General features: G+C 28.1%; 1 protein-coding gene across 4 annotated transcripts in view; it reads right to left on the reverse strand.

Moving 5' to 3' along the window:
- The window catches only part of LOC136086772 (small glutamine-rich tetratricopeptide repeat-containing protein beta-like), a 146,301-nt gene that overhangs the window by 35,758 nt on the left and 85,118 nt on the right, over nt 1-25,425 (reverse strand). For all 4 annotated transcript variants that reach the window (XM_065809255.1, XM_065809256.1, XM_065809253.1 and 1 more), the window contains exons 9-10: nt 24,264-24,334; nt 8,785-8,822 (exon numbers count right to left, since the gene is read on the reverse strand). In XM_065809255.1, the coding sequence (XP_065665327.1) occupies nt 8,785-8,822; nt 24,264-24,334 (109 nt within the window). The remainder of the gene's footprint in view (nt 1-8,784; nt 8,823-24,263; nt 24,335-25,425) is intronic.

Genomic DNA, 25,425 nt, shown 5'->3' on the forward strand with positions numbered 1-25,425 from the left:
TGCTGAAATAGAGCTAAAATGTATGAAAAGATTAGGATCTGTGATCTTGGAACTCATTGACCAAGTGTAGGAGAGGAAGAGGAGAGTTTCAAAGTATTGATTAGCAAGGAAACAAACTAGGTGAATAAAAGTTTTTCATAAAATGACAGATACATTAATCTGATTTGCTGAATGACAATTCAAGCAAGAATAAGTTTTTGATTCAATTAGAGATGATAGCTCTTTAAACCAGCGACTATGATAGTATTTGTAAAGAAGAGGAAGAGATTTGACCTTAAGATGATGGGATGGGTCAAGCTTAGCAGATCTTTAGAAATTTAAAAAGCGTTTTTAGACCTTTTTTAGAAAAAAGAAGAGAAAGGGCAACATTAGAAGAACCAGCCCAAATTTGACAATAGTTTACCATACAAGGACAAGTAAGAGATTTGTGGAGATAGAATCAAAAAAAAGTAAATGGCTAGCGCGATAAAGAAAAGCAATCTTAGCAGATGCATACTTTGCAATGGATTGTATATAAATAACATGACTTTAATACTGCAGCTAGAAAGAAATAATTTAATAATCTCAAATATTTTTCCTGATATATCATTTAAAGCAAGGTTATGAAGAACATTTATTCTTTGAAATAATAAAACCAACTAGAAGGAATAAAAGCTTCTATACCTGCTTGGATCCAGGATATTACGTAGAAGGCACAACAATCATCAGAGTGAAAAAGGACATCAGCGTAAAGACCAACACAAAGAAAAACACAAAAGGAATCCCAATCATATTTTGTTAGAGTTTTATTTGTGTTAGAGCCAAGCAATTCAGTGAAATGAGCATTTACAGTTATGGACAAAATATTAGTAATGTGATTAAAATTAAGGAATTAATATTATTATCTTTAAACAGTTACTGAAAATGAAATTGTAATACTGCATTATTATTTAAATAGGTGTGAGATGATAAAGTAATTGGCAGAAAATTTTAAATTTTTGCTTTATTTATAATAATTATGCAAGTATAAAAAACAGGTTGGACATAATAATAGTAGTATTAATTTATTTAATGTTATATTGCAAGTAATTTATTTTATTAACAAAAAAATGATATAAATTTAATTAAACAATAGTAAAAAATTAATATTTAATCGCATGCCCCCGGTTTTTTATCACAGCTTTGCATCTATTCAGCATTGAGGTAATCAAATTTTGAGAACGTTCTAAAGGAATGTTGTTCCAAGCATTCTGGACAACTTGCCATAACTCCTGCTGATTTTTTGGCTTTTGACTATAAAATGCCTCTTTTACATCTATCCAAAGGTTTTTGATCGGATTGAGATCCGGTGACTGTGCAGGCCAATCCATAACTGCAACCCTATTCTCGATGAACCAACTTTTTACCCTGCAACTGGTATGCTTTGGATCGTTGTCCTGCATATAAACCCATCTTAGGGGCATATCTTCTTCTGCATAGGGCAACATGGTATTTTGTTGTAACATGGTAATATTTGAAGGTATATGCCTTGGTCCATAATACCATCAATCTTATAGATTGGCCCTATGCCATAATAAGAAAAACAACCCCAAATATTTATTTTTGCTCCGCCATGTTTTACAGTTTTTATGGTGTATTGCGGTTTGTATGCAGAGTTAGGTGGCCTCCTTATATACATCCTGCATCCACTTGACACAAATAAAACAATTTTGCTTTCATCAGACCACAAAATATTACGCCATTTTGAAACAGGCCAATCTGCATGCGTTTTTGCAAAATGTAATCTTGCTACCACATGCCTTTTTATCAAAAGGGAACTTTTCTTGGGCTTCTGGCAACAAACTTACTTTGTACTAACCGTCTACGTACTGTTCCCTTCTTGTTTTAATTTAATAATTAGTTGTCTTTTTTCTGCACTACAATGCTTTGCACAACCCATAATTTCTATTGATAAAATAAAATTATACGATTATTTTATATATTTCATTAAATCAACACTAAAATTAATTTTACCTTTAATTAGTCTTACTAAAACCAAACAAACAAAAAGCTAATATAAATAAATTGATAGGAAACAACAGATATTTTAACCTACAAATCTAGATATGTTCGTATATAAAATTCGGGACTTCCCTAAAGTAATTTGAACAGTGTCGACAATATTTTTTAATCCCATTTCATTATTGAGTGTTTGTATTACTGTTATGCCTAAATTTAGTAATTTATATTTAAATATACATAAAATTATTATCACAAATCATTGTTTTACTAGCCACTTCTATTATTTTGTCCACAACTGTGAGTTACCAATAACAACATTATTGGGTAAGAGATAAAAAGAAAGTCAATTTGATCAGCAATTATGGAAAACGATAATAAACAAAAAGAAAGGGGATAAGCTTAAACACAAAAAATCTGGACTGAATCAGAAGATTCAGTCCAGATTTTTTAACAATTAAGTGAATTGATATGTAAGTATGCGCCACTTGGGTTATGACGTTTGTGTGACCCCATGTTCCTGGGTCATAAATTAATGAATATTTTTACAAAAGTAGTGAATAAAAACATTAATCTGTGTTTTCCTTCTTAAAAAAGGTTACCCATAAACCAAAAAATTTGAATATACGATATATGCGAGTTAAATGAAGTAAAATTTTATATCGTCACACCATCCTGCAGTTTCAGTTATCACTTCTTTTACCATTCTTAAAATTCTTCCTGAGCTGTTTATAGTTCTTTATAAGTTACAGGATAAACGAACATTTGATTCTGGGCGACATGTTGTTTCCTCAAAAATCTTCATCAATTACAACGCGAAAGACTTAGTCAAGAACATGATATTGACAACTTACAAATTGTGGTTATTTTATTGTGTTTTTCTTTAAAAAGTTTTTCTAACTGACTGACAGTCCTTCTTCCCATGTTTACATTCGTTTTGTTTGCTGCAATTATTTTTATACTCTTCCATAAGTTGTATTTGTCAAGAACAACTGTAATACCCTTAACAGCAGTATCAGTATTTCCATTCGGTAGATCTAGTGCATATTACTTAACTGCTCTTTGTTCATTCGTCAACACTAACACTTGATACTCTTAGTGACTAATACCTTTAAAATCAAAGTAGAGTGACAAGCTTTCTAAATTTATTGTTTTATTCATTTCGTCTTTAAGTTTCACAGCTTCTTTCATAGTTGATTTGAATATATCTGAATCTAAATGTCAATCTTATTTTGAGATAACTGTCAACAAATGGTTACTGTTTTGCTGGTTGATAACTTTGAAATGAATAAAATGAAGAAAACGACAACCATTTTATCTCTTGGCTCTATGACGACGACGAATTTCGATGTGTTGTTGTTTTAATTTTTCCTAGATTTTTTTACCTTACAGAGTGGAAAAAAATTTATATCCAAAGTTAGTGTTTTATTATCATCTTTAGACATTGCTCTATCATTTTCACATATTGAGATTTTATTTTTATGACAAAATTGCCAGGATATTAAACAATTTTGATACCAACATGCTGTTGGGCAAAGCGAGATGTTTTGGTTTTATGTTTTGCCGATATCAGACATGTTTATTTAGAAAGTTAAATACGGTTAGAAACATTGAGAGAAAAATTAAATGTGGCAATTTTTCTGAGCAGAGAATATTATGTTAAAATTAAAAGAAATTTCATTGAGAAAAGCAGCTTTGATATTTAACATAAATGGATGCTTTACACAGAAGGATTTAAAGAAAATTAAAGAGTTTAGACTATTATTATACATGAAAAAATACTTGGTCCATTTAAAAAAGTATTGCCAGATGATACTGAATGTCAATTAGTTAACTACATAAAAGAAATGAATTGTCTATAAGTGACATTCAACAAGTTGTCTTCCAGTATGTTAAAAAGTACAAAATGGTTCATCCATTTAATAAATATAATGGTGTTGCAGGAAAAGGTTTTGTAAGTGGATTTTTAAAGAAACATCCAGACCTTTAAATCAGAGAGCCTTTTGGGTTGTCTTTAAATTGTGTTTATGAACATTTCAATAATATAGAAATTGTTATGAAAAAGTACAAGCTTGAACCTCATTAACTTTTTAACTGTGATGATTCAGACATTACTGTTCACAAATCATATGTTAGTTATAACAATAAAAGAAAAATAGTACAGCTATAACATTAAAATGAAAACATTGTGTTTCTTCTGTAACTAGTGGAAAACGAGGCCTAGCGACAACTGTTGTTTTGAACCACTTAAAACTTTTTATAATATAGAATGTGGATCATGGTTAAATAGCATCCTTGACAAAAATAACAAATAATCAACTTAGAGATATATTCTCCAAAGCCTATCATGAAGATGCCTCTGTAGAAGTTGCCTGTTCTGGCTTTCCTACATCTGGATTTTATCTTTAGTGTTGGGATATAATTCCAGACATTAAGTTTAATAATAAAAAAGCTGTAATGCCAACTTACATAAACCTGATAAAGTTTATTCACAAGTTAATTCAAGCACCTTATTAACATCGCCATCAGGATGTTCAGAAAATATTGATTTTAATATAGTTATACCCTGCTTTTCTAATATTTAACTATTTCAAAGATCACTTAATTACCAAGAAAAGGAGAAGAATCACAGATAATAACAACATCAAATATAGAAAATCATTAATTGAACCCTCTGAAAAATCAAAAAAATTAAAAGAGCAAAAATTGAAAATAAATGTGAATTAGAAAAAGGTAAAGAAAGAGTTGAAAGTTTAAGTGTTGCCAATTGGGAATGTTATTTTTGTAAAGGATTATGGAGTATGGCTGCAAAATTATTGATATAGAATCAATTTTTTAAATGTACAATTTGGTCTCATTTAGACTGTTATTAATTTCAAAATACTGGTGAAGCTGTTGTGATTCCTAGTGTTAATATTATTGTTTTTGAACTATTTGTGTTATGTATATATTAAAACTCTTGTAGCTTTAGATTAGTACATTATTGTTGAATAAAGCCTTTACCAAAAGATTTTGTTTTTATTGGGTTCATCACAATTTATTCAACAAATATATATATATATATATATATATATATATATATATATATATATATATATATATATATATATATATATATATATATAAATATATATATATATATATAAAATGTCAAAGATCTTAAAACAATGAGGCTTGATCTTGACCATAATGCACCAATTCCTTTAAAAGAATGGAAGCATTGGAAACAAGCATTTGAGAATTTCATTGAGGATTGTGGGGAGGACGCTCCAGATAACTTTCGCTCCATCATTATTTTGTATAAGTCAATGTTTATGATTACATTGAAGGGTGTGATTCCTATGAGATCATTAATGAAGCCCTGGAAAACTTATATATAAAAACCCCTAGCAAAATTTTTGAAAGGCATCAATTACTTATAAGACATCAAACATCAGGTAAACCTCTTGAAGACTATCTTCAGGAACTACGCAAACTTAGCAAAAACTGTAATTATAAAGATGTTTCAGCTGAACAATATCGAGAGGAACAAATAAGAGAAGCTTTTATTTCTGGAATAACTTCAAATTACATTTGCCAACGACTTCTTGAAAATTCAACATTGAATTTACAATCAGCATTTAACCATCACTTGACATTGCTCAGAGGAACTCTGAGTCTTGTATACCGAAACCCCTGTCGTCATCTACCAGTCCAAATATTGTTGCTACTATAAAGTTACCAGAAGAACCTTCAGCAGCACTCAATGCAATGCCTGTTCATCCACAAACAAATTGTATTTATTGTGGTAATCAATCTCACAAGCAACTTAATTGAACCTCTTAATTGATTAATTGACTTAATTGATTCCTAGTGTTTATATTGCTGTTTTGAACTATTTGTGTTATGTATATATTTAAACTCTTGTATCTTTAGATTAGTACATTATTGTTGAAAAAAGCCTTTATCAAGAGGTTTTTGTTTTTATTGGGTTCATCACAGAAGCATTTTTTGATTTATGTGACTAGTGACAGGGTGTTTTATTATATGATTAACTAGTGACAGTTTGATTATGTATTTTATTTATTTGATTATATATTATTATTAGCTGTATTATATTATATAATATTTATCTTGCTAAACCTCTTAAAAATCTGTTTTGCTTATCATTATTTATTTGAATTACTTAATAAAAAAATCTGTCACATTTTGCCCCACATAGCGGGGCAAAATGAGACAGGATAGGTGTTGTCATTAAATGATCTTTGGTGGCCAAACCACTGCAATTTTGCAACTCATATTTTATAATGTTATAGAAGGATGGTAAAAGATTTGAAAAATATTAAGTTCTTTTTTCAAAGGTTCTAAGACGGCTTGTATTAGATAAATTAGTGCTTAAGTGTCTCATTTTGCCGGTCGGTTGCAGTTTTAGTTTTGCTGTGGTTCTTGCAGGTACTTGTGGACTGTTCTTCTGAATCTTTAGACACTTGCTATTCTGCCTCAGACTTGGATTCAGATGTTGATGCTATTACTGTTGTTGAAGTATGTCAGCTGTTTACCCGATCTGTCCTTTGCTTTCAATCTAAAGATGATACAATCTTATTTCTTCACTGCAGAGCCATTCAGCATCTTTTTTTGTGATATCAAAAACTTAATTCAATGGATCATATGATCATGTTTTCTTTGTTTTTCTTATTTATCATAAGTCTTTAGCACTTGATCCAGTTTTGCCTGTAGTACTTGAATTTGTAAATGAGGAAAGTTTAACTTCTTTTGCCATAAACTTGTAACTTATTTGCCAATTTGCTTTATGCATTCTCTTATTGGACACTATGCTTAAAGATAATACTTGAATATGTTTCCGAAATACTATAATAATGAATATATTCGCTGTTGTACTTGTATATTGTTTAATGCCATATGGCGAATACAGATTATTATTTTTTTTTTGTTATTCACCTCCTCAAGGCCGAGAAGGCCACTACAGATGAGGAGACTACTTAATAGTGGTTATAACCCTCTCTCAACTCTATAACTCTGAAACACGAACCTTGATGAACAAGGCCACTGCGCTGAGAAACAAGTTGAGCGCGGTACTACTAGGGACAAGGTGGGGATCGAACTCGGAACCTCTCGCTTATGAAGCGAGTGCTTTACCACTACACCACTACTGCATTCATATATAGTTAGTGTTGCTCAATCAGGCAGCTTATATAGTCCAAATCTTGCTATTACTTTAAGCTTCAAGAAGACTCCAGAAATTTTTTGAAAGTTTCAGAGATAAAAACATCCAGATTACTATAGAAAGTACTTTAATGTTTAAGAAAGTATTTGCGTTTAGAATGTCATGATGCTACTGCATGCTAATACTACTTATATCCCAGCCAGCATTGTAATGCAGGTGCCGTGTGGGACCCATGTGGGATGTCAAATGGGAACCGTACAGGATTTAGCCGCGGGATCTGTATGGGTACCATACAGGTCAAATTTAAAAAAAAAAAAATATTGGCTACTTTTTCTTTTTTCCCCTATGGACCCCAAAATTTTCCTGGATATATTTTTTATCTTTTACTATGTATAACTTAGAGTTTTTATACCTTAAATACACAACAATTTGTTTAAAGCTTCTTTATCGTTTCAAAAAAATTAAATAATTAATTTAGTTATGATAATTTATATAAAAGTTTAAAAAGCTAAATGTTCTATACACAAATTGAAAACACAAGGACATATACATGGATGCTTTATTAAATAAAATAAACTGTTATTACATATGTACTCAATATATACAATGTATATAGAAGTGTTCACTGCTGTATTCTTTACGTTACATGATTGTTGCTGCATTACATACATTCTATATGTTTAAAATGAAAAAATTGCTTTAAAGAAATTGTCGTTTATTTAAGGTATAAAAAATCTAAGTAATAGATAGTAAAAAATAAAAAAATATATCCAGGAAAATCCTGGGGTCTATAGGGGAATAAAGAAAAAGCAGCCGATAAATTTTTCGTTTTTTTATTTATTTGGGCCGTATGGTACTAATATAGATTAGGCAGTCAAATCCCGTAGGGTTCCTATTTGACATCCCGTATGGGTCCCACACGGCACCCGCATCACAATGCTGGTTGGGATACTACTTTAAAAATTTTGTGTTAGAGGTGGTATTTTCAATGCTTTTGAGCAAAAGTTCATCAATTTATTACACAGGAAATTAAATATTTTACAAAAAGTTAAAAAGTCATAACCCTAAAGCCCACGCCAAGCATTTTGCTATCAGAGTCAAATGGCTATATTTGAAATAAAAACAGTTGAGTTTTAGTCAGTCTTAAAAAGAGTAAATCTGGTGAAGTTTGCAGTTGGTAAGATTTAAGTGATGATATTGTACTTCAATTTGTAAGTCTACAATTATTTGTAAAAAATTGTATTGGTAACAAAGTTTTTTTTAATCTTTAGTTTTGAAAATGAATCCTACAAGACGGCTGAATATGTATTTTACACTCACAATCAAACACACACACAAGCAAACACATTCACACACAAAAATAAAATGTTTAAAAATTTGACTGATTCTTAAACAAAAGAGTAATGTATTTAACAGTCAAAATATCTTTTATTAAACAATTTTAATAGTCATATCTCCTATTAGTTAATGTCTTTTAATTAACATCATCACATCAGTTAGACAACTCTCATTTCAATGGATAAATGTAAACTGTTTCGTTCAAGAAACAAAAAAGTAATGAAACTTTAATTGTTTGTCATATTTAAAAAAAAAAATTAATTGAAAAGGTAAAATAAATCTACAAAATAATTTAAAATACATACGGGTATTTCGCTAGAATGCTTTTCAAAGCACATGATACCTGAAATAGTTTGTATAAAATCATAATTTAATTAAAATAATGAAATATATTTTTTATCAAGTAAAATTAAAATTTAAAAATTTGTTTCTTTTAATAAGTCAACATTTTTAACTTTACTTGATAAAAAATATATTTTGCTTCATACACCAAATTTTAATGTTAAAATGTTTTCATAAAGTGCTTATTTTATATAAAAAACAAAAAGTTATAAAATGATATTTAAAACTATAAATATATTTTAAGTTGTATATTTTAATAAATGATAGTTTGGCATTATAAATATAAAGTTAAAAACATGATAACATTTAAATAACAAGGGACTGTACTATATTTAATAAAGTCACATAACCAATAAAGTCTTTGTTTATGTAAATGCTTCTGTGATTTTACAAGATTTCTACATTGTTTGTCAAACAATCAAAATATAAAACAAGCAAAAGAAAAACTATGCTGTTTAAACACACACAAAAAAAAAAAAAAAAAAAATGCTTTTTATAACCTATAGAACTCATTGTACAGTGGCTTTGACATTTTTTTAAAAGAGCCATTTTCTACTCATTTTTAAAAAAAAATGCTATTTATAACCTTTAAAAATTAAAAAAAAAAATGCTATTTATAACCTATAAAACTCATTGTACAGTGGCTTTGATAGGTCACTTACATTTTTTTTTGACAGCTTTATTATATTCATTTTTTTTAACTTTTTTAAATTCGGAAAAGCTTGCTAGTTATATATAACATTTATTAGTTCTATTTATCTTTTTTGAGTAAATTAAAGTAATTTAATGAATTAAAGCAACGCTATTAATTGCTTTTAAAAAAATGCGTCAAAAATACAAGGTCTTAGTTTAAACTTAATAACTTTTAAATTAATTATACAAGAATACTGAAAATATGTACTTGTTTTGATCAATATAAATTACAAATAAATTTGAACAAAAAAATCAATTTCTGCTTCAAGTGAGCAGAAAAATGGGCAGAAAATCAGTATTTCAAAAATTCAAAAGACATATCAAAAGATAGCACACACAGACAAAAAAAAACAACAAGAAATAGCAATATTTGTTGTGTTTCATTATGCAGTGTCCAAGCAATGCTAAAAAAAATGTGGCAGGCTGTCAAAACCTATTTTTATAGATCAAAGCTTTTTGTATTAATGGGTGAAGGAAAATCCTCAAATTAGATACCGAGAAGTGCCAGCTGAGTTTGGCAATAAGGCTGGCGCAACTAACTAGTGTTAGAAATGCGTGAGAGTGAAATGTTATTTTGAAAATTAAAAAAAATAAACAACTTGATATTTCTCTACAAATAAAACCCTAAAACTCTTTCGTAGACATCATTGTATCTTGTTTTGCTTCACAACATCGACCTTCTAAAAAAAATCTTTGGGTTCACAATGAAATGCAAAGTTGAAATGGTTTCGAAGTACTTTCAAGAGATTTTTAAAGAAAAATAACTAATGTAACTTCATGTGTAACTAACTGGCGTTAGTTACAGCACATTTAAAAGGTGTTCTAATGAAAAAAAGATATTGATTGTTATTTTACTGCCAGAAAACCGCTTTCTGATGACAGATATGTTTAAGAGATACAGGTGGTGTAAGGAAAAACTTCATTGGTCAGTAAAGAATTAGTCTAAAAAGGTCATTTTTAGTTATGAATAAAATTTCGAGGTGCTTAATTGTAAATTTAAAGTTATAGTTAAAAATTAGTTTTAGAGAAAAAATAAGAAAAAATTTAGTGTACCAAAAGTAAACAGTGGTGGAAGCTTCATTGATATAGAGAGATGCATTTCTCTTTCTTGTTCTCACTCTCTTAAAACTTTTTTTTTTTTTTTCAAAAGCATAAAATTTAAAGAGTTTAAATATTTTAATGTATTCAACAAAATGTGATAAATGCTCTTACAGCTAAATGATTTGTAAATGCTTTTACAAAACAAAGCAGTAATAAATTAAAAAATCCTAGGGTGAAATGCAAGAAGCCAACATGATATATGAAGTCATACTACAAATCTGAAATTTGACTTGAGAATATGCAATGAGCAAACTTAAACTCAAGGAATATTTAAAAACCGACAGTTTTCAAGAATGACTTCAAAAGCAACTTGAGAAAACAAAAATTATTTTTGAATGCAAGAAGCAAACTTAAATTTTCAAGTTATACTTCAAATCTGAAGTGAAATGTTATTTTGAAATTTAAAAAATAAACAACAACTTAATTCTCCTTTACAAATAAAACCAAAAAATCATTTGTAGGCATCGTTGTATCTTGCTTTGCTCCACGACATTGACCTTTTACAAAAAATTTTTGGGTATACAATAAAATGTATTTTTTTTTTAAACATCTTTGCTTCCAACAAGGCTGCAAGCAGCCACTAATTAAAGTTGGAAGTTAATGAAAGAGAAAAGATGAAGATTGTAGAGCAAGATAACGATTGACGGATGACTTAAAAGATTGCAAATTATATGAATCAGGAAAGCAAGATGAAGGAAGCGAATTCCAAAGAACTGATGTTCGAGGAAAAAAATTAGACGAATAAGTGTTTTTTGAGCACTTAGGAACAGTCACAGAAAAAGGATGACACTTAATTGAATGACGAGTAACACGAGAATGAATTTTAGTAGATGGCACAAGAGACGCTAGCTCTTTAGAGCAGTACCCATTATAGAATTTGTAGAAAAGAGAAAGAGAAGCAACATTACGACAATGTGATAATGAGGAAAATGGTTTCAAAGTATTTACAAGAGATTTTTAAAGAAAAATAAAAATAAATCAAAATAGTGACTTGATTCTTTTTATAAATATTTAACATATCAAAACCAAAAACGGTAAATAATCAAAAAAATCAGAAAAGAAAAACTATTTTATTGATATAGTAAATAATAAACTCAATCTGAAAACAAAGGTAATATCTTTTGAAATTTAAACAACATTCAAAAAACCTAAAAATGCTCAATAAATTAAAAAAATAAATAAACTTTCATTCTTTTGCGCAATTGGTTAAAGAATATTTTTTTCAATTCCGTCTTCAGATCAACGCCTTGAAAGTTTTTTCCATTTTAACCCATAATCTCAAGTTTTTTTTTTATGTGCCTAACTTGACTTTTTTACAAAGTTCGACTTCAAAGTTCAAGTCGAACTTCACTCAAGTTTGCTTCTTGAATTCTTCCCATTCCCATTATTCATCAATGACATGATCAGTGAAAGATAAAAGTAGTATCAAACCACTGGAAGTTGAAGTTGTATCTAATAAAAATCCAATAGCAGCAGTATTGCAAGGTTAGGAAAAAATTGTAATCTCAATATTTAAAGCAGTGTGATTACTATTAGTACACTATTAGTAATAGTGCGATTTGTACTTACCCCTTCCAATTTTTTCTTTACTTGTTCAAGACGCTTCCATGCGGTACCAGACAAACTCCTTTTAAAAGGATATCACTGAAGTAAATCATCTAAAAAATTGTTATGTGACGTTCCTGTGGTTTTTACAAATCTCATTTTAATCTAGTTTGAAACTAAAAAATGCATAAATAGTATTTTAATTTCTTTAAATAATGCAAATACAAATGCTTATTTTCAAAACGTAGTATGAGCAGTTTTGACTATAAAATATTTAGAAAGTGCATTATGCATTAAATATTTTTTAAATTAAATAATATATATGAAGCGGCACATAAAATTGAAATTCCTTACGCCGCGTTTTAAAAAGAAGCTCTTTAAATGTTTTTTGGAAAAAGCTTTCTCAAATATATAAATTTTACATAAATTTTATGTAATATTGATATAACTGATATATAATTGATATATAAATTTTATATAATAATATAAATGTTATACATCAGTTTGCATACAAATTTAAATTAATTTAAATCTTGTAAAAATTTAAAAATAATACATTCTTAAAAGATATAAATTCTTAAAAAATTAGGCTTAAAAGTGACTTAAAATAATCTATAAAACTAAAAAACATAAAAGTATAATGCAAATTAATTTTCAAAAATTTTTTGCCTAACACAAACGCGACTTTAATACTATGTTTTTTATTATTAGTTTAATTGCTTAATATTTTACTTAACATATTTGAAAAAAGAAGTTTTTGGAAATATTTTCAAATTGCTTGAAAATTAATTTAATTAGAGGCGCAAAAAAAGAAAGAGTTGTGAGAGGGGGGGGGGGTATATCCCCCTTCAAAGTTCCCACTTAGCCTACGGCTATGCATATAAGACTTGCTGGTTTTGCAATTTTGAATATACTTACCAACTTTAATCCACTTTATCAAAAGTTCTTTAAAAATTCGTTTTTTAATACTAATGCAATATTGTGGCCTTTTATAACTCTTTCTATAATTTCGTACACAGCTGGAGCTTTTTTTTTTTTTTTATATGTTTTGCTGTTCATACAATCATAAAAAAAATTATTCTGTTAAAAAAAGAAAACATATACATTTATATAAACAGACATGGGTTCAAAGAAGATATGGATGACTAGAGTCACCACAATCTTAGTGCGCTATGTGAGCTATAACAAGTGCAAAGAAATCAAAGTTATTATAACAAAATTAAATTAAATAAAAAAAAATAAAACTCCGTTAAAATCTTTAAAAAAAGAACAAAACTCCGAATAAAAAAAAAAAAAAAAAAAGTTAAGTAAAGAAAAAAAGATATCAAGAAAAATAAAATCCTTTGAATATATTAAAAAATTAGGTTAAAAGACGATCATATATATTAAAAAGACAATAGTGTATATGTTAAGTCTCAAAGCTGTCATTTGATTTCAAAATTTCTTTTTTTTATATAAAACTAATTTGAATTTTCTGTTTTCACCATAATGATGTAGTTATTTTTAAAACGTTCCAGATCTTTAGCCCTCCATATGTTAAACTTTATTCTTTGTATTTAGTTAGTTTACAATGTAGTATGTATGTAAGCCTGTCGATTGTTCTCATAGAATAGTTATTGTTTTAATTTATCTTAAATTTTGTTTCAAAGTTTTTTGGCGTGAGATTTTTTAAATGATAATACATAAAGATCGTGTGTTGAAATGTACTGATCTCGTATACGTTCATTTTCTTCATTTCCTTCATAAATGGCTTTGCATGTTCAAATTTGTTTTTTCCGTATATAATTCTGAAAGCATGTTATTGCACACTAAATATCCTTTCAAGTTTAAAGAGTTGTGTGCTCGCTGATGCAATGTTACCATAATTATTATAGCTATGAATTAGGCTGAAGTATATTAATTTAAGACTTTGAGTATTAAATAAAGCACTTACTCTATACATTATATTTCAATTATTGATTCAATGTACTTTATTTGGAAAAGCTAAGTTAGACTCCTTGGTACTTTAAACATTCCTGTTTTTTAGTTTGTTTACTATTTATAGAAAGATATGGTAATTTAAGTGTATATTGAGTTTTATCTACGTTTATTGAGAGTTTATTACCTTTGAACCATTTATTTACTTTAAACAGCTCAATATTCAGGCTTGGTTGGGAAAGGCGTGCGATTGCACTCTGATCTTGACCACGCATACAATATTTAGTTGCGACAACTTGCCCACGGCTTCATAGATGTTTTGAGAACATTTCAAAAAATAATCAAGCGCAAAAAAGTTCAACTGGACCAATGAGAGACAATTACAAAAATTAAAAGCTGCCTGATTAAATTGTTATAAAATAAGTTTAGAATAATTAATAAACTTTGTCTTTTATAATTAAGCAACACTCTTTTATATAAAGTAAAAACTTACTTTTAATAATTGTTTAATAAAGAAACAATTGTTATTCAATTTATCAAAGAGTTTAGTATAATTTCTTTTATTTGAGTACTTCTGATTTATTTCAACAAGATTCTAATAAAGAAACGTTTGTTGATTTATTTAATAAATAAAAAAGTCAATCTTTTTTTAACCATTTTGCGCTTTGCGTAGTTGGCCTGAGTTTGGTTTTTACAAATTACATACAATTCTTTGTAGTACGACGAACAAAAGAAACAATTAAATCATTCAGTTACTATGACATCTTCATAGATGTTTTGAGAACATTCAAGTATGTTTCCATGTTTGTCCGCATAACAATAAGTTTTAAAAATACATGCAAAAAAATTAACTTCATAACTTTAATCTTTACTAATTAAATGATTTTATATTGGCAAATGCTTTAAAAAGATTCGCTAATATAAATTTGTTTTATTTTAATACGTTAACTTATTGTTGGAGCCAAACACACACAGATATTTAAAAGATTTAATAAAATGGCAGCGTATAAACTTTTTAATAACATATTTTGATCTATATTATTAAAAAGTTTTATATATACAGCATATAATATATACATATATTAGCTTATACGCTGCCTTTTTAACAAATTCAACTTATTTATGCAATCGTATAACAAGAATATGACAATCAAAGATATCATATATATAATGTTATATATATTTTCGTCCTTCAGGACTCTTTAGTAATGTACATAAATATAAAATTATGTGGGATAAAAATTATATAATAAATTGTTTATCCGTCTGATTTAGATATAGAACTTATATCTTCACTGGTGCAGCTTTCTTCGCTACTATAATCAGTGGCAATGCTAGCATTAGCTGAATCAAGGCAAAAAACTCTTTGCTTATCTAAGAAAATATCCACAGCGCAACTTAAAATATCATCGCGTTCTTGTTGAGTGAAATTCGTGTCATTCCCTGCTATGTTTATTGAGTTTTCCATTGTTGAGTGGTTCATCTTTAAACGCCTATCAGTCAAAATTACAGTCAAAATACTGAAAACGCGTTCGACAGCTGAATTAGAACCAGCAATACACATCAGAAGTTCAACTAAAAGACTCAAGTTTGGAAACTTAATTTTATGATAAAGAAAAATATTCTGCCATATTTGCAATGGTGTGAGTGCAATGGTGTACTGCGTATTTATTACTAGTTTTGCAGCTCTCCATTCCGAAAGAACCATTTTAAAATCCATTCCTAATTTTTCTAGAGGGTAAAAAAATTTGTTTAGTAATAAAGATATGCTGGCATCACCATGCATGCTGTCTGCTGTCCATACTTGCGGATCTAACCAATCCATTGATTCGAATATGGGATTTAACAGCGAACTAAATTTATCGTTTATCAAAGGCAGAATTATTTCAATTGCTAATTTTCTTACTTTAATGGCAGAATGAATACATTCAAAGTTAAGATTAGCCATATTGTTGAGTTCAATCTCAACAAACTCTGGGTTTGATTTTTTCAATTCGTTACCTTCTTTGAAATACTAAGAAACAAGATTGCTTGAACCATCTTTTTCATTGATTATAAACTTGAGTAAATATGAATCAATAACATTATCAATATCTTCATTACTTAATTCCGCTAAGCTAGCCTTTGTTATATCCACCGCTGGTTTTAACTCATTCACCATAAACATTTGTTTTTCAAAAACCAATGATAATGGTGATAAATTTTCTAAGATGTCCAAATAACTACAAACCATACATAATAGTCTGTAGTCATGCAACCGTTTGGACAATCCAGAAAGTTTAGCACGCATATCTGCTTTAGTGTCGCAATCAGCAAGAGCATTATCAAAACCCACAATAAGCGAAGGCAAATTATGTAAAAGTTTTGTAAAACCGCGTCTCCTGTGACTTATAAAGCGCGTTCCAAATATTTTAGGCAAGGTGTAATATGTAATGTTCAAAGCCTCAGCAGCTTTTTTAACTGCGCATTTTAGTTTTCCAGAATTGCGAAATAAATTAAATATGAAAATGTAAAAATTCACACATTCAAAATTCACAAATTCACAAATTCAAAAATTCACATCTAATTCCTAATGTAAAAATGTAAAAATTCACACTCTTTATACTGAGAAATATCTTTCACAGCATCTTTTATTGATAATTCTAAACGATGGTTTATGCAGTGAATTTTTATCAGCCATCTTTTTTTAATTGTGTTAACACGCCATTATAAATTCCAAAATTAACGCTAGCTCCGTCGGCCGTAGCGCTTACAAGTTTGTATTTGTAAGCTGACGCAGTTAAAGGAACACTATCGGTTTCAATAAAAATGCTATCAATAGCCTTTTTAATGGTATTGGCACTCATACCTCCCAAACTGTTCATATCAAGTAAAGAAACTGCAAAACAGGCAGGGGTCCCCTCGTGTTCAACGCGCACAAGAATCAACTCTTTTTCGTCCTTTGTTTTTCTAGCCTGAGAACCATCGAAAGGGTTAGGGTTAGGGTTAACCCTAACCCTAACCCTAACCCTGAGAACCATCGAAAAGAATGGAGAAAAAGTTTGTTTCATTGACAATTTCAGCAACTTTTTCTTTAATGGCACTGGCAATGCATAAGATATATTCACGTGCTAAAAAAGAAATTAAAAAACAATAAAAAAAAAAATAATAATAATATAACTAATATTTTTCAAATTAAAAAATCAAATGGATAAATCAAAAGGATAAGACCATTCGGATAAAAAATCTTGGAAAAAAAAAATTAAACTTTCATTATAATAGTAACGTAACTTTAATTTGATTTTTTCATTTGAATTGTTTTATCAAATTACGAAAAAGAAACTGAAACTAAAAATCAATAACCTGCTTTATTGTTGTCTTTTCCTTCTAAAAGGAGTACACCATTAAGTCTTTGGCATTTGATCAGTGTCTTGAAATGGCTATGTGGCATGCTCGGTTTTAGAGCCATTTCATAGGCTGTTCTAATCATCTTTAATAACACTTCGCTGTTGTCTTGTGTAATAGGTAACAAGTTTTCCATACCGAGGTTAGCAACACAACTACTTCCAGGATCTTCTGAGTTACCATTATCAATCAGCACTGCTAATCTATGGCTTTGCCCTCTAAGATGGCGATCAACCTTTATTATTATCAAAGAGAAAATCACGGTTCAAATTAAGCAATTCTCTAAAAAATTTATACACTTAGTAATATAGTAAATTATAAGATAACTACAGTTATAAGTTATATAATGGTAGAAAAATTATGTTTAAACTAATTCCTGGAGTCACAAATTAAGAACAAGCTAATTATTTTAATTTTACCTGATACTTTGTCACCACACAAGTTCCCTCTGTAAATGCTGTCAAAGAATTATTCGATACTCCTTTAACTAAAGCATCCATCAAAATTTCAGTTTTGTTCCTAGTACAAATCTTACACCATATTTTGACAACTAAGCCATTTTCTTCCGTGTATCCAATAACTGATTCTTTCCCCCATGAAAGAAAAGTTTTTAAGTTCTAAGGGGTCTAGCACATTGCAGAATTGTTTTTAACATTTTTAAAGATACTGCTAAAAACAACGTTCTAACATTGTCATAGTAACTGAATGATTTAATTGTTTCTATTGTTCGTCATACTACAAAGAATTGTATGTAATTTGTAAAAACCAAACTCAGGCCAACTACGCAAAGCGCAAAATGGTTAAAAAAAGATTGACTTTTTTATTTATTAAATAAATCAACAAACGTTTCTTTATTAGAATCTTGTTGAAATAAATCAGAAGTACTCAAATAAAAGAAATTATACTAAACTCTTTGATAAATTGAATAACAATTGTTTCTTTATTAAACAATTATTAATAGTAAGTTTTTACTTTATATAAAAGAGTGTTGCTTAATTATAAAAGACAAAGTTTATTAATTATTCTAAACTTATTTTATAACAATTTAATCAGGCAGCTTTTAATTTTTGTAATTGTCTCTCATTGGTCCAGTTGAACTTTTTTGCGCTTGATTATTTTTTGAAATGTTCTCAAAACATCTATGAAGCCGTGGGCAAGCTGTCGCAACTAAATATTGTATGCGTGGTCAAGATCAGAGTGCGATCGCACGCCTTTCCCGACCAAGCCTGAATATTCATTTCATCATATAGCTGATTAATATCGCTATTGGACATAAACAAATTAGTGTCATCAGCATACATAATCGAAGTTAAATTTGCAGACATATTACAGAAGTCATTTATATATATTAAAAAAAGGAGAGGGCCGAGAATTGAACCTTGCGGCATAGAATATTTAATGTACCAGAATCCAGATTTATCACATATTGTTTTCGGTCAGTGAGGTAGCTATTTATCCAAGAAAATGTTTTATTTGTTACACCATAATAATTTATTATTTCTAAGAGTGTAGAGTGGTCTACTGTGTCAAATGCTTTTTATAGATCTATAAAAAATCCTAGTGTAAACTTATTTTTTCAAAACTGTTAGTTATTTGGTCAACTAATTCAATAATGGTATGCTCCGTTGAAATATTCTCTTGAAACCCAAACTGTTTAGAGTAAAAGAGATTGTTTTTTTTGTGAAATTTACATAAATTCTGTTATACATAACGCATTCGAATATTTTGGAAAAAACTGATAATACTGATATAGGTCTATAGTTTGAGATATCATTGGCTTTATAGAATGGGTATACTTAGCTACTTTTAATATATCAGGAAATACACCTTCATTTATTAAAATTTTCATAAAATGAAACAGAGGTTTTATGATATGTTTTTTATTTAAAATTACTATAATGCTGGAGATTCCATCAAAACCTGGCAATTTATAAATTTAAAAAAAAATGAGAAAGCCTCCCCAATTTCTCAATAAATATTCACAGTCACACAATAAATTATATTATTGGCAGATTTTGAATGAATCAATAGGAGTTACAATTTTGTTAGCTAAATTTAGACCAAATTTAGTAAAGTTATTGTTAAACTCTTTAAAGATTTATGTGGGCAGTGAATATTACTTTCATTAATAGTAATATTGAGAGAAAGTAAGGAACTACTTTTATTAGCTTATGTTAAGAGTATTTTTATAAAAAAATTGTGTAACTTATTGGAGAAGGAAAATATTTATCTACTAATTTAGAAAAAGTTTTTCCTATAATTGTTTAAATATTTTTGTTGCACAAAATTTATTTGATTAAACAAAATTATGCTTCTCTTTCTGCAATGTATTATCACAATTTTAATGTTTTAGCTCAAAATTTTTAATTGCCCATTTTTTAGGAACATATTCTTAAACATGTTTAGATGAGTTATGAATAAAAAGCCCTAGCACTTTTGTTTTTGTTGATAAAAACAAGAAACATTTTCTAAATTTTTACAAATAAATTTTAAAAATCCTACACGATTTCTTTATCAAAATAATAAAGATCTGCTTTAAGGCAGTTAACTGATTGTGCGACAACTTGCTTGGCAAGCTATTCCATGAATTGGCTGATCTGTTTAAATAATACTTTCACAACATGTTTGTTTTGTGATTTAACATGTGATTGACATATTTAAAGCAATGACCTTGCATTCAAGTTTTTTGAAAACTTATTTTTTTGATTGTTTCTAAATTGTTGAAACCGTCAAAGAATTTAAAAAGATAAATCATGTCTTCTCTTTGTCTTTCTCTTTTTACCAAGGTGGTTAAGTCGAGTGTTTTTGACGGTTGCACTGGTTAGTTTTTTTAAGTGATGGTATTAATCAAAATTGTACAATGTTGAACTATTTCTAATAAATCATCTAAACTTAATTTGAATTGGTGACCATACTGGTACCACAAATTCTAAAGATGGTCAAAAAACTAGCTGATTTTGAGTCTGATCTTACTTCTGTAGCAGATTGAGGCTTACAGTGGCTTGTAAATTTTAACTCTATCAAATCTCAGTTATTTACTGCAAATAAATATCGCAATACGGTCAACTTTCCTTTATTATTAAATATCAATGCTCTTAATGAGTCCTCTTCTTTACATCTTCTAGGATTATTGTTTACTACTGACATTTCATGGAAACTATGTATACAATCGAGTGCTAAATTAGCATCTGCTAAAAATGCTTCTTTATATCGTGCTCACCATTTTCTTACTCCTGATTCCATTCTATCCCTCTACAAATCTCCTATTTGTCCCTTCATGGAATACTATTATCATATATCATATACTATATCAGAGTTCGATCCCCACCACGTCCCTAGTAGTACCGCGCTCAACTTGTTTCTCCGCATAGCGACCTTGTTCGTCGAGGCTCGTGTTTCGGAGTTATAGAGTTGAGAGAGGGTTATAACCACTATTGAGTAGCCTCCTCATCTGTAGTGGCCTTCATGGCCTTGAGGAGGTGAATAACAAAAAAAAAAAAAAAAATATTAGGGCTGTTTTTTCAAATAATGCTCTTTCTCTTCCAGACTAGGCCTAAAAACGCATTATAAACGTAGTTGGGCAGGCTCTATCTGCAAAGCTTGAGCCTCTTTTCCATTGTCGTAAAGTTGCATCTCTCTCTCATTTTTACAAATGCTATTATGGTCACTGCTCAAAGGAGTTTTTATCTCTTGTTCCTTTAACTAAAGCTCATTCTTGCTTGACTCTTTATTTAGATAAATCTCATTCATTTACTGTTTCTGCCCTACATGCTTTAAAATCTTTTTTATTCATCTATTTTTTTTCCCTGAATTTTAACCCTTTGAAACTCTCTCCAATATTCATGTTTTTCTGACTCATTTAACCTACAAATTTTTTATATCTTCTGTCAACCATTTCTTTGCTCTATAATTCTATCCTTTTTTTTCCTAGTAACTCCTCGGAATTTGTAACTAAAAATTCCTAGTAACTTAATAGTGGCTGTTTGCAGTCTTTTTGAGAGTGAATTAGAATGAAAACAAGTTAAGGAGTTATAAAGTAAATTCAGGAGTTTAATATCAAAACAAACAAAGCGTTTTCTAATCTACTTTTGGTTTCATCTGCATACAGATTATTAATTAATAAATATAAATCTTTGCTTGCTTTTATTGCCACGATTTGCTGTATCAGGCAAGATGAAACTGAAACATATTTTCAGATAACCTCAGCTTATGTTTCCTAAAACAAATTTTGAATGCATTTCATTAACACTTGCTGACTGAGTTGTAAAGACCAAATCTAAGGTATCACAAGTTTTTTATCTTGTTTAAATATTTAATTGCATCAACAAAACAAATCAATAAAACAAATTTCTATTTTAATTAACAATAGGCTAAATCAGATTGTTTTTTTTATATAGATATAAACTAATAATGAAACCCAAAAAACCCCTATAATAACCCTCTTTCTCCCTCAATTTGTTGGAGGAAGAGGGCTATTTAAAAAAAAAAAACATTTTTTGTACCCCACTAACCCCTCACTCATGGTTGATAACCCTTGTAAACCCTGACAAATTTTTATTTTTTATTTTAATTGTTTGTGATATAATTGAGTTGAGTTGTTAAATAAAAATAGTTCATTAAATTCTTTTGGTGATAATTTGATGTTATTATTGCAATGCTCTTTATTTATATTGCTGAAAAAGGCTGTTTATTGTGATTGTTGCATGCTTTAAAGTTTAAAAACTTTTCATTCCTAAAATTGTACTTAATGTTATAAAGGTTATCAAAATTGAATTGTTTGAAAAAGTTCAACAGTTTATTGTAATAAATTATTATATTGCATAGTGGTAGTGCTCTACAGAAATATCCAAAATGAAAATTATATGTTAAAAATGTATTTATCTTTTTTATGTGTTCGGTTAACTTGCTGTTATTAATGACACCAAGAAAAGAAAATTTATTAACTAAATCAATTATTAAATTATCACATATGATTGAGTTAAATTTGGCAATATTATTTTTACTTGTTATTATCATTGCTTTAGTTATATTAAAAATATTATCGAGTTTACTAGCATAACGCCACTCAATAAATTTATTAAATACTGATCTATTGATAAAAACCAAAAAAAATAAAAGATACTAAAATGGAACCCTGTGGTATATTAATATTAAGTTATTCTTCGCTAGAATATGCATCTTATTGTAAATATTTTTCTAAAATGAAAATAATTCCTAATTAAGTTCAAACATCACTAGAAAAACAACAATGTTTTAGTTTCAAAATCAATAATCTAGGATCTACTAAGTCAAAAGCTTTTCTGAAATCAACAAATATTAATATTGTAAAGAGATTTTAAAGTTGCTTAGCTTTGCATTAGAGATACGAACGTGCAGCGTAGTTTTACACAAATAATTACATCTGAAACCAATATAGTCATCATTGAATAAATCATTTTGTCTAAAATATGAAGTTTTTCTTTCAGCAGGTATTTATTCAAACACCTTTGTTAGCAGGTATTCATTCAAACACTTTTGTTAGTGGAGATGAAATAGTTATTCTAGATAAATATTGATACCATGAATTTTACCTTTTTGTTTATAAAATGGCATATTACTACCAATTTTAATTTCATTTAGTATACTGCTTGTTTGAGAAGTTATTGAGTATAATAATTTGATCAGTGATCGAATCTTATAATTTTTTGAATAAGTTTTATCGGGATATCTGAATAACCACAGCTGCTTTTTTCTTTTAAGCTTTTAATCGCATAGACATTTTATATGTATTAACAAGAAGAAATGAAAAACCTACTTTTTTTTAAATCTTATCAGTTATTTTAAGACAATATATATATATATATATATATATATATATATATATATATATATATATATATATATATATATATATATATATATATATATATATATATATATATATATATATATATATATATATATATATATATATATATATATGTATGTATGTATATCTTTTTATTTTGTTTTTAACAAAGTTATAAAAATCATTAAGTACTCAATTACAATTAGATTTGAATGTACTATAGTATTTTTCAAAACTTAATTTAATTTAATAAGTAGAAGCCATGAAAGTTATTTGAGTAAATGAAAATTTTTGATCCTTTTTTTTTTTAGATAACTTGTTATTTTGGTTTCTTAACATAATAAAATCTCTTCTCATATTTTTAAACATTTAAAAGATTATTAAACCATTTTTTAAAATGTAATCAAAATGATAATCGTTGCACAATTTTTTTAGATTTTTCAATTCTTGATGGAACCATTCATTGTTGTCTTTATTGTTGACGTGTGTTTTCATCATTTGTTGGTGAAATGGCATTTATGATAATTATAACTTGAAATAGTTTGATATATTAGTTGAGTTTTCATTTATATTTAACGATATGTTAGTGTTATTGATTGCTTGAATACAATTATTTTTTTTTTGTTATTTAGTCACCTGCTTTTAATTGATTTTGAGTATTTGACTAATTTAGTGATACCATCAATAGCTGCAAAGATTCTTTGACAAATGCTTTTATTTTTGTTGAACTTCTAATTAATAAAACATCAAATATACTCTTATATGTTTTGTATCTATCTGTTATTTTTTTAAAAACAATTCCAAATACATTTTGTTTTAACTTGGAACCCTTTTTTTATTTTAAATATAAGTAAAATAAAAAAAATTACAAACCTTTTTTTTTAAATTCTTATTAAATAATACAAGAAAGTATTACAAACAATAAAGAAATTGAACTTATAACTATAGCATATTTGAATAAAAAATAGATCATACCCTATTTTTGATTGAAGGCATCTTGATTACAGCATCGAAATTTAACCCAACAAAAGGATTTTCAGGATTTGCTAAACATATAAATGCATAAATATACAAAACTCATAAAAATAGCTAATCAATATAATTTTCAATAAAGCACCTAAAGTCTTTTGTAATAAGCAATGTTTTCTCATCATTTGCATTTGATTAATGGATGTAAAATTTATTATCAATAAATAATAAAGTTTTACTACTTTCTCCCTCTTTTACAGTGATAAATCATTTTATTTTTTTTCAATTTTCAATTTGTACAACATATTGTGGGAGATTCACAATCAACCTCATCTGAAAAAACCATTAAAATTTTTTTATGGATTAAGAGCTAACCATAACAACAAATAGAACCTAAGAATACATTAGGATGTTTTCAAAATCTTTCAGCTTTGTCTAAGTCAGATAATTGCAATTTAAAAAACGATCTCCTTAAATAAGGGTTTGTAAATTTAACACAATAACCACCTTAAATAATTTAACACCTCTTATTAAATTTTAATTCTATCAATAGTTTTTAATTTAGTATAAGATAAAGCGTTACGAGTGTAAGACAGGGGTTCAAGCTTAGCAAAGAGAGGAGTAAGCAGCTGAAAGCAGAACAATAGAGAATCTGACTATATTTAACATGCGTTTTTAGACCTTTTCGAAAAGAGAGAAAACATCATTAGAACTAGCCTCAAAATAAAAAACGTATTCCATACTGGGAGGAATTAGGGATTTGTAGAGGTACAGAAAGGAGTTGGGTGTAAATAAATTGTAGTACAATAAAGAGAATTGTGATTGATTGTACATATGGTATCTATGTGGGTCAGTTATAGTAATCCAAGAAGATATAAAGTAGAAGACTCAAACAGTATTAAGTTGAATTGTCAGCATATAATAGCCACTTTGATATAAGATTTTTAGTAAGGTCAAAAATGTAGATAATTAAAAAAAATGTAGATAAGTTAAAAAATAATGACTTAGCAGTTTCAAAAAACTTTCTCAGATAAAAAGTATACTTGAGGAAAAGACCAGCAAGCCAAACATAATGAAAAAGCTTTTGATATGTTATGAACAATATCTTTAGCTTTACTGACACAATTTAATGCATAATAGAGAACTTTTATGTAAAAAATATTTAAGA

This window comes from Hydra vulgaris, chromosome 11, assembly GCF_038396675.1.
Source record: "Hydra vulgaris chromosome 11, alternate assembly HydraT2T_AEP".
NCBI classification, from domain to species: domain Eukaryota; kingdom Metazoa; phylum Cnidaria; class Hydrozoa; order Anthoathecata; family Hydridae; genus Hydra; species Hydra vulgaris.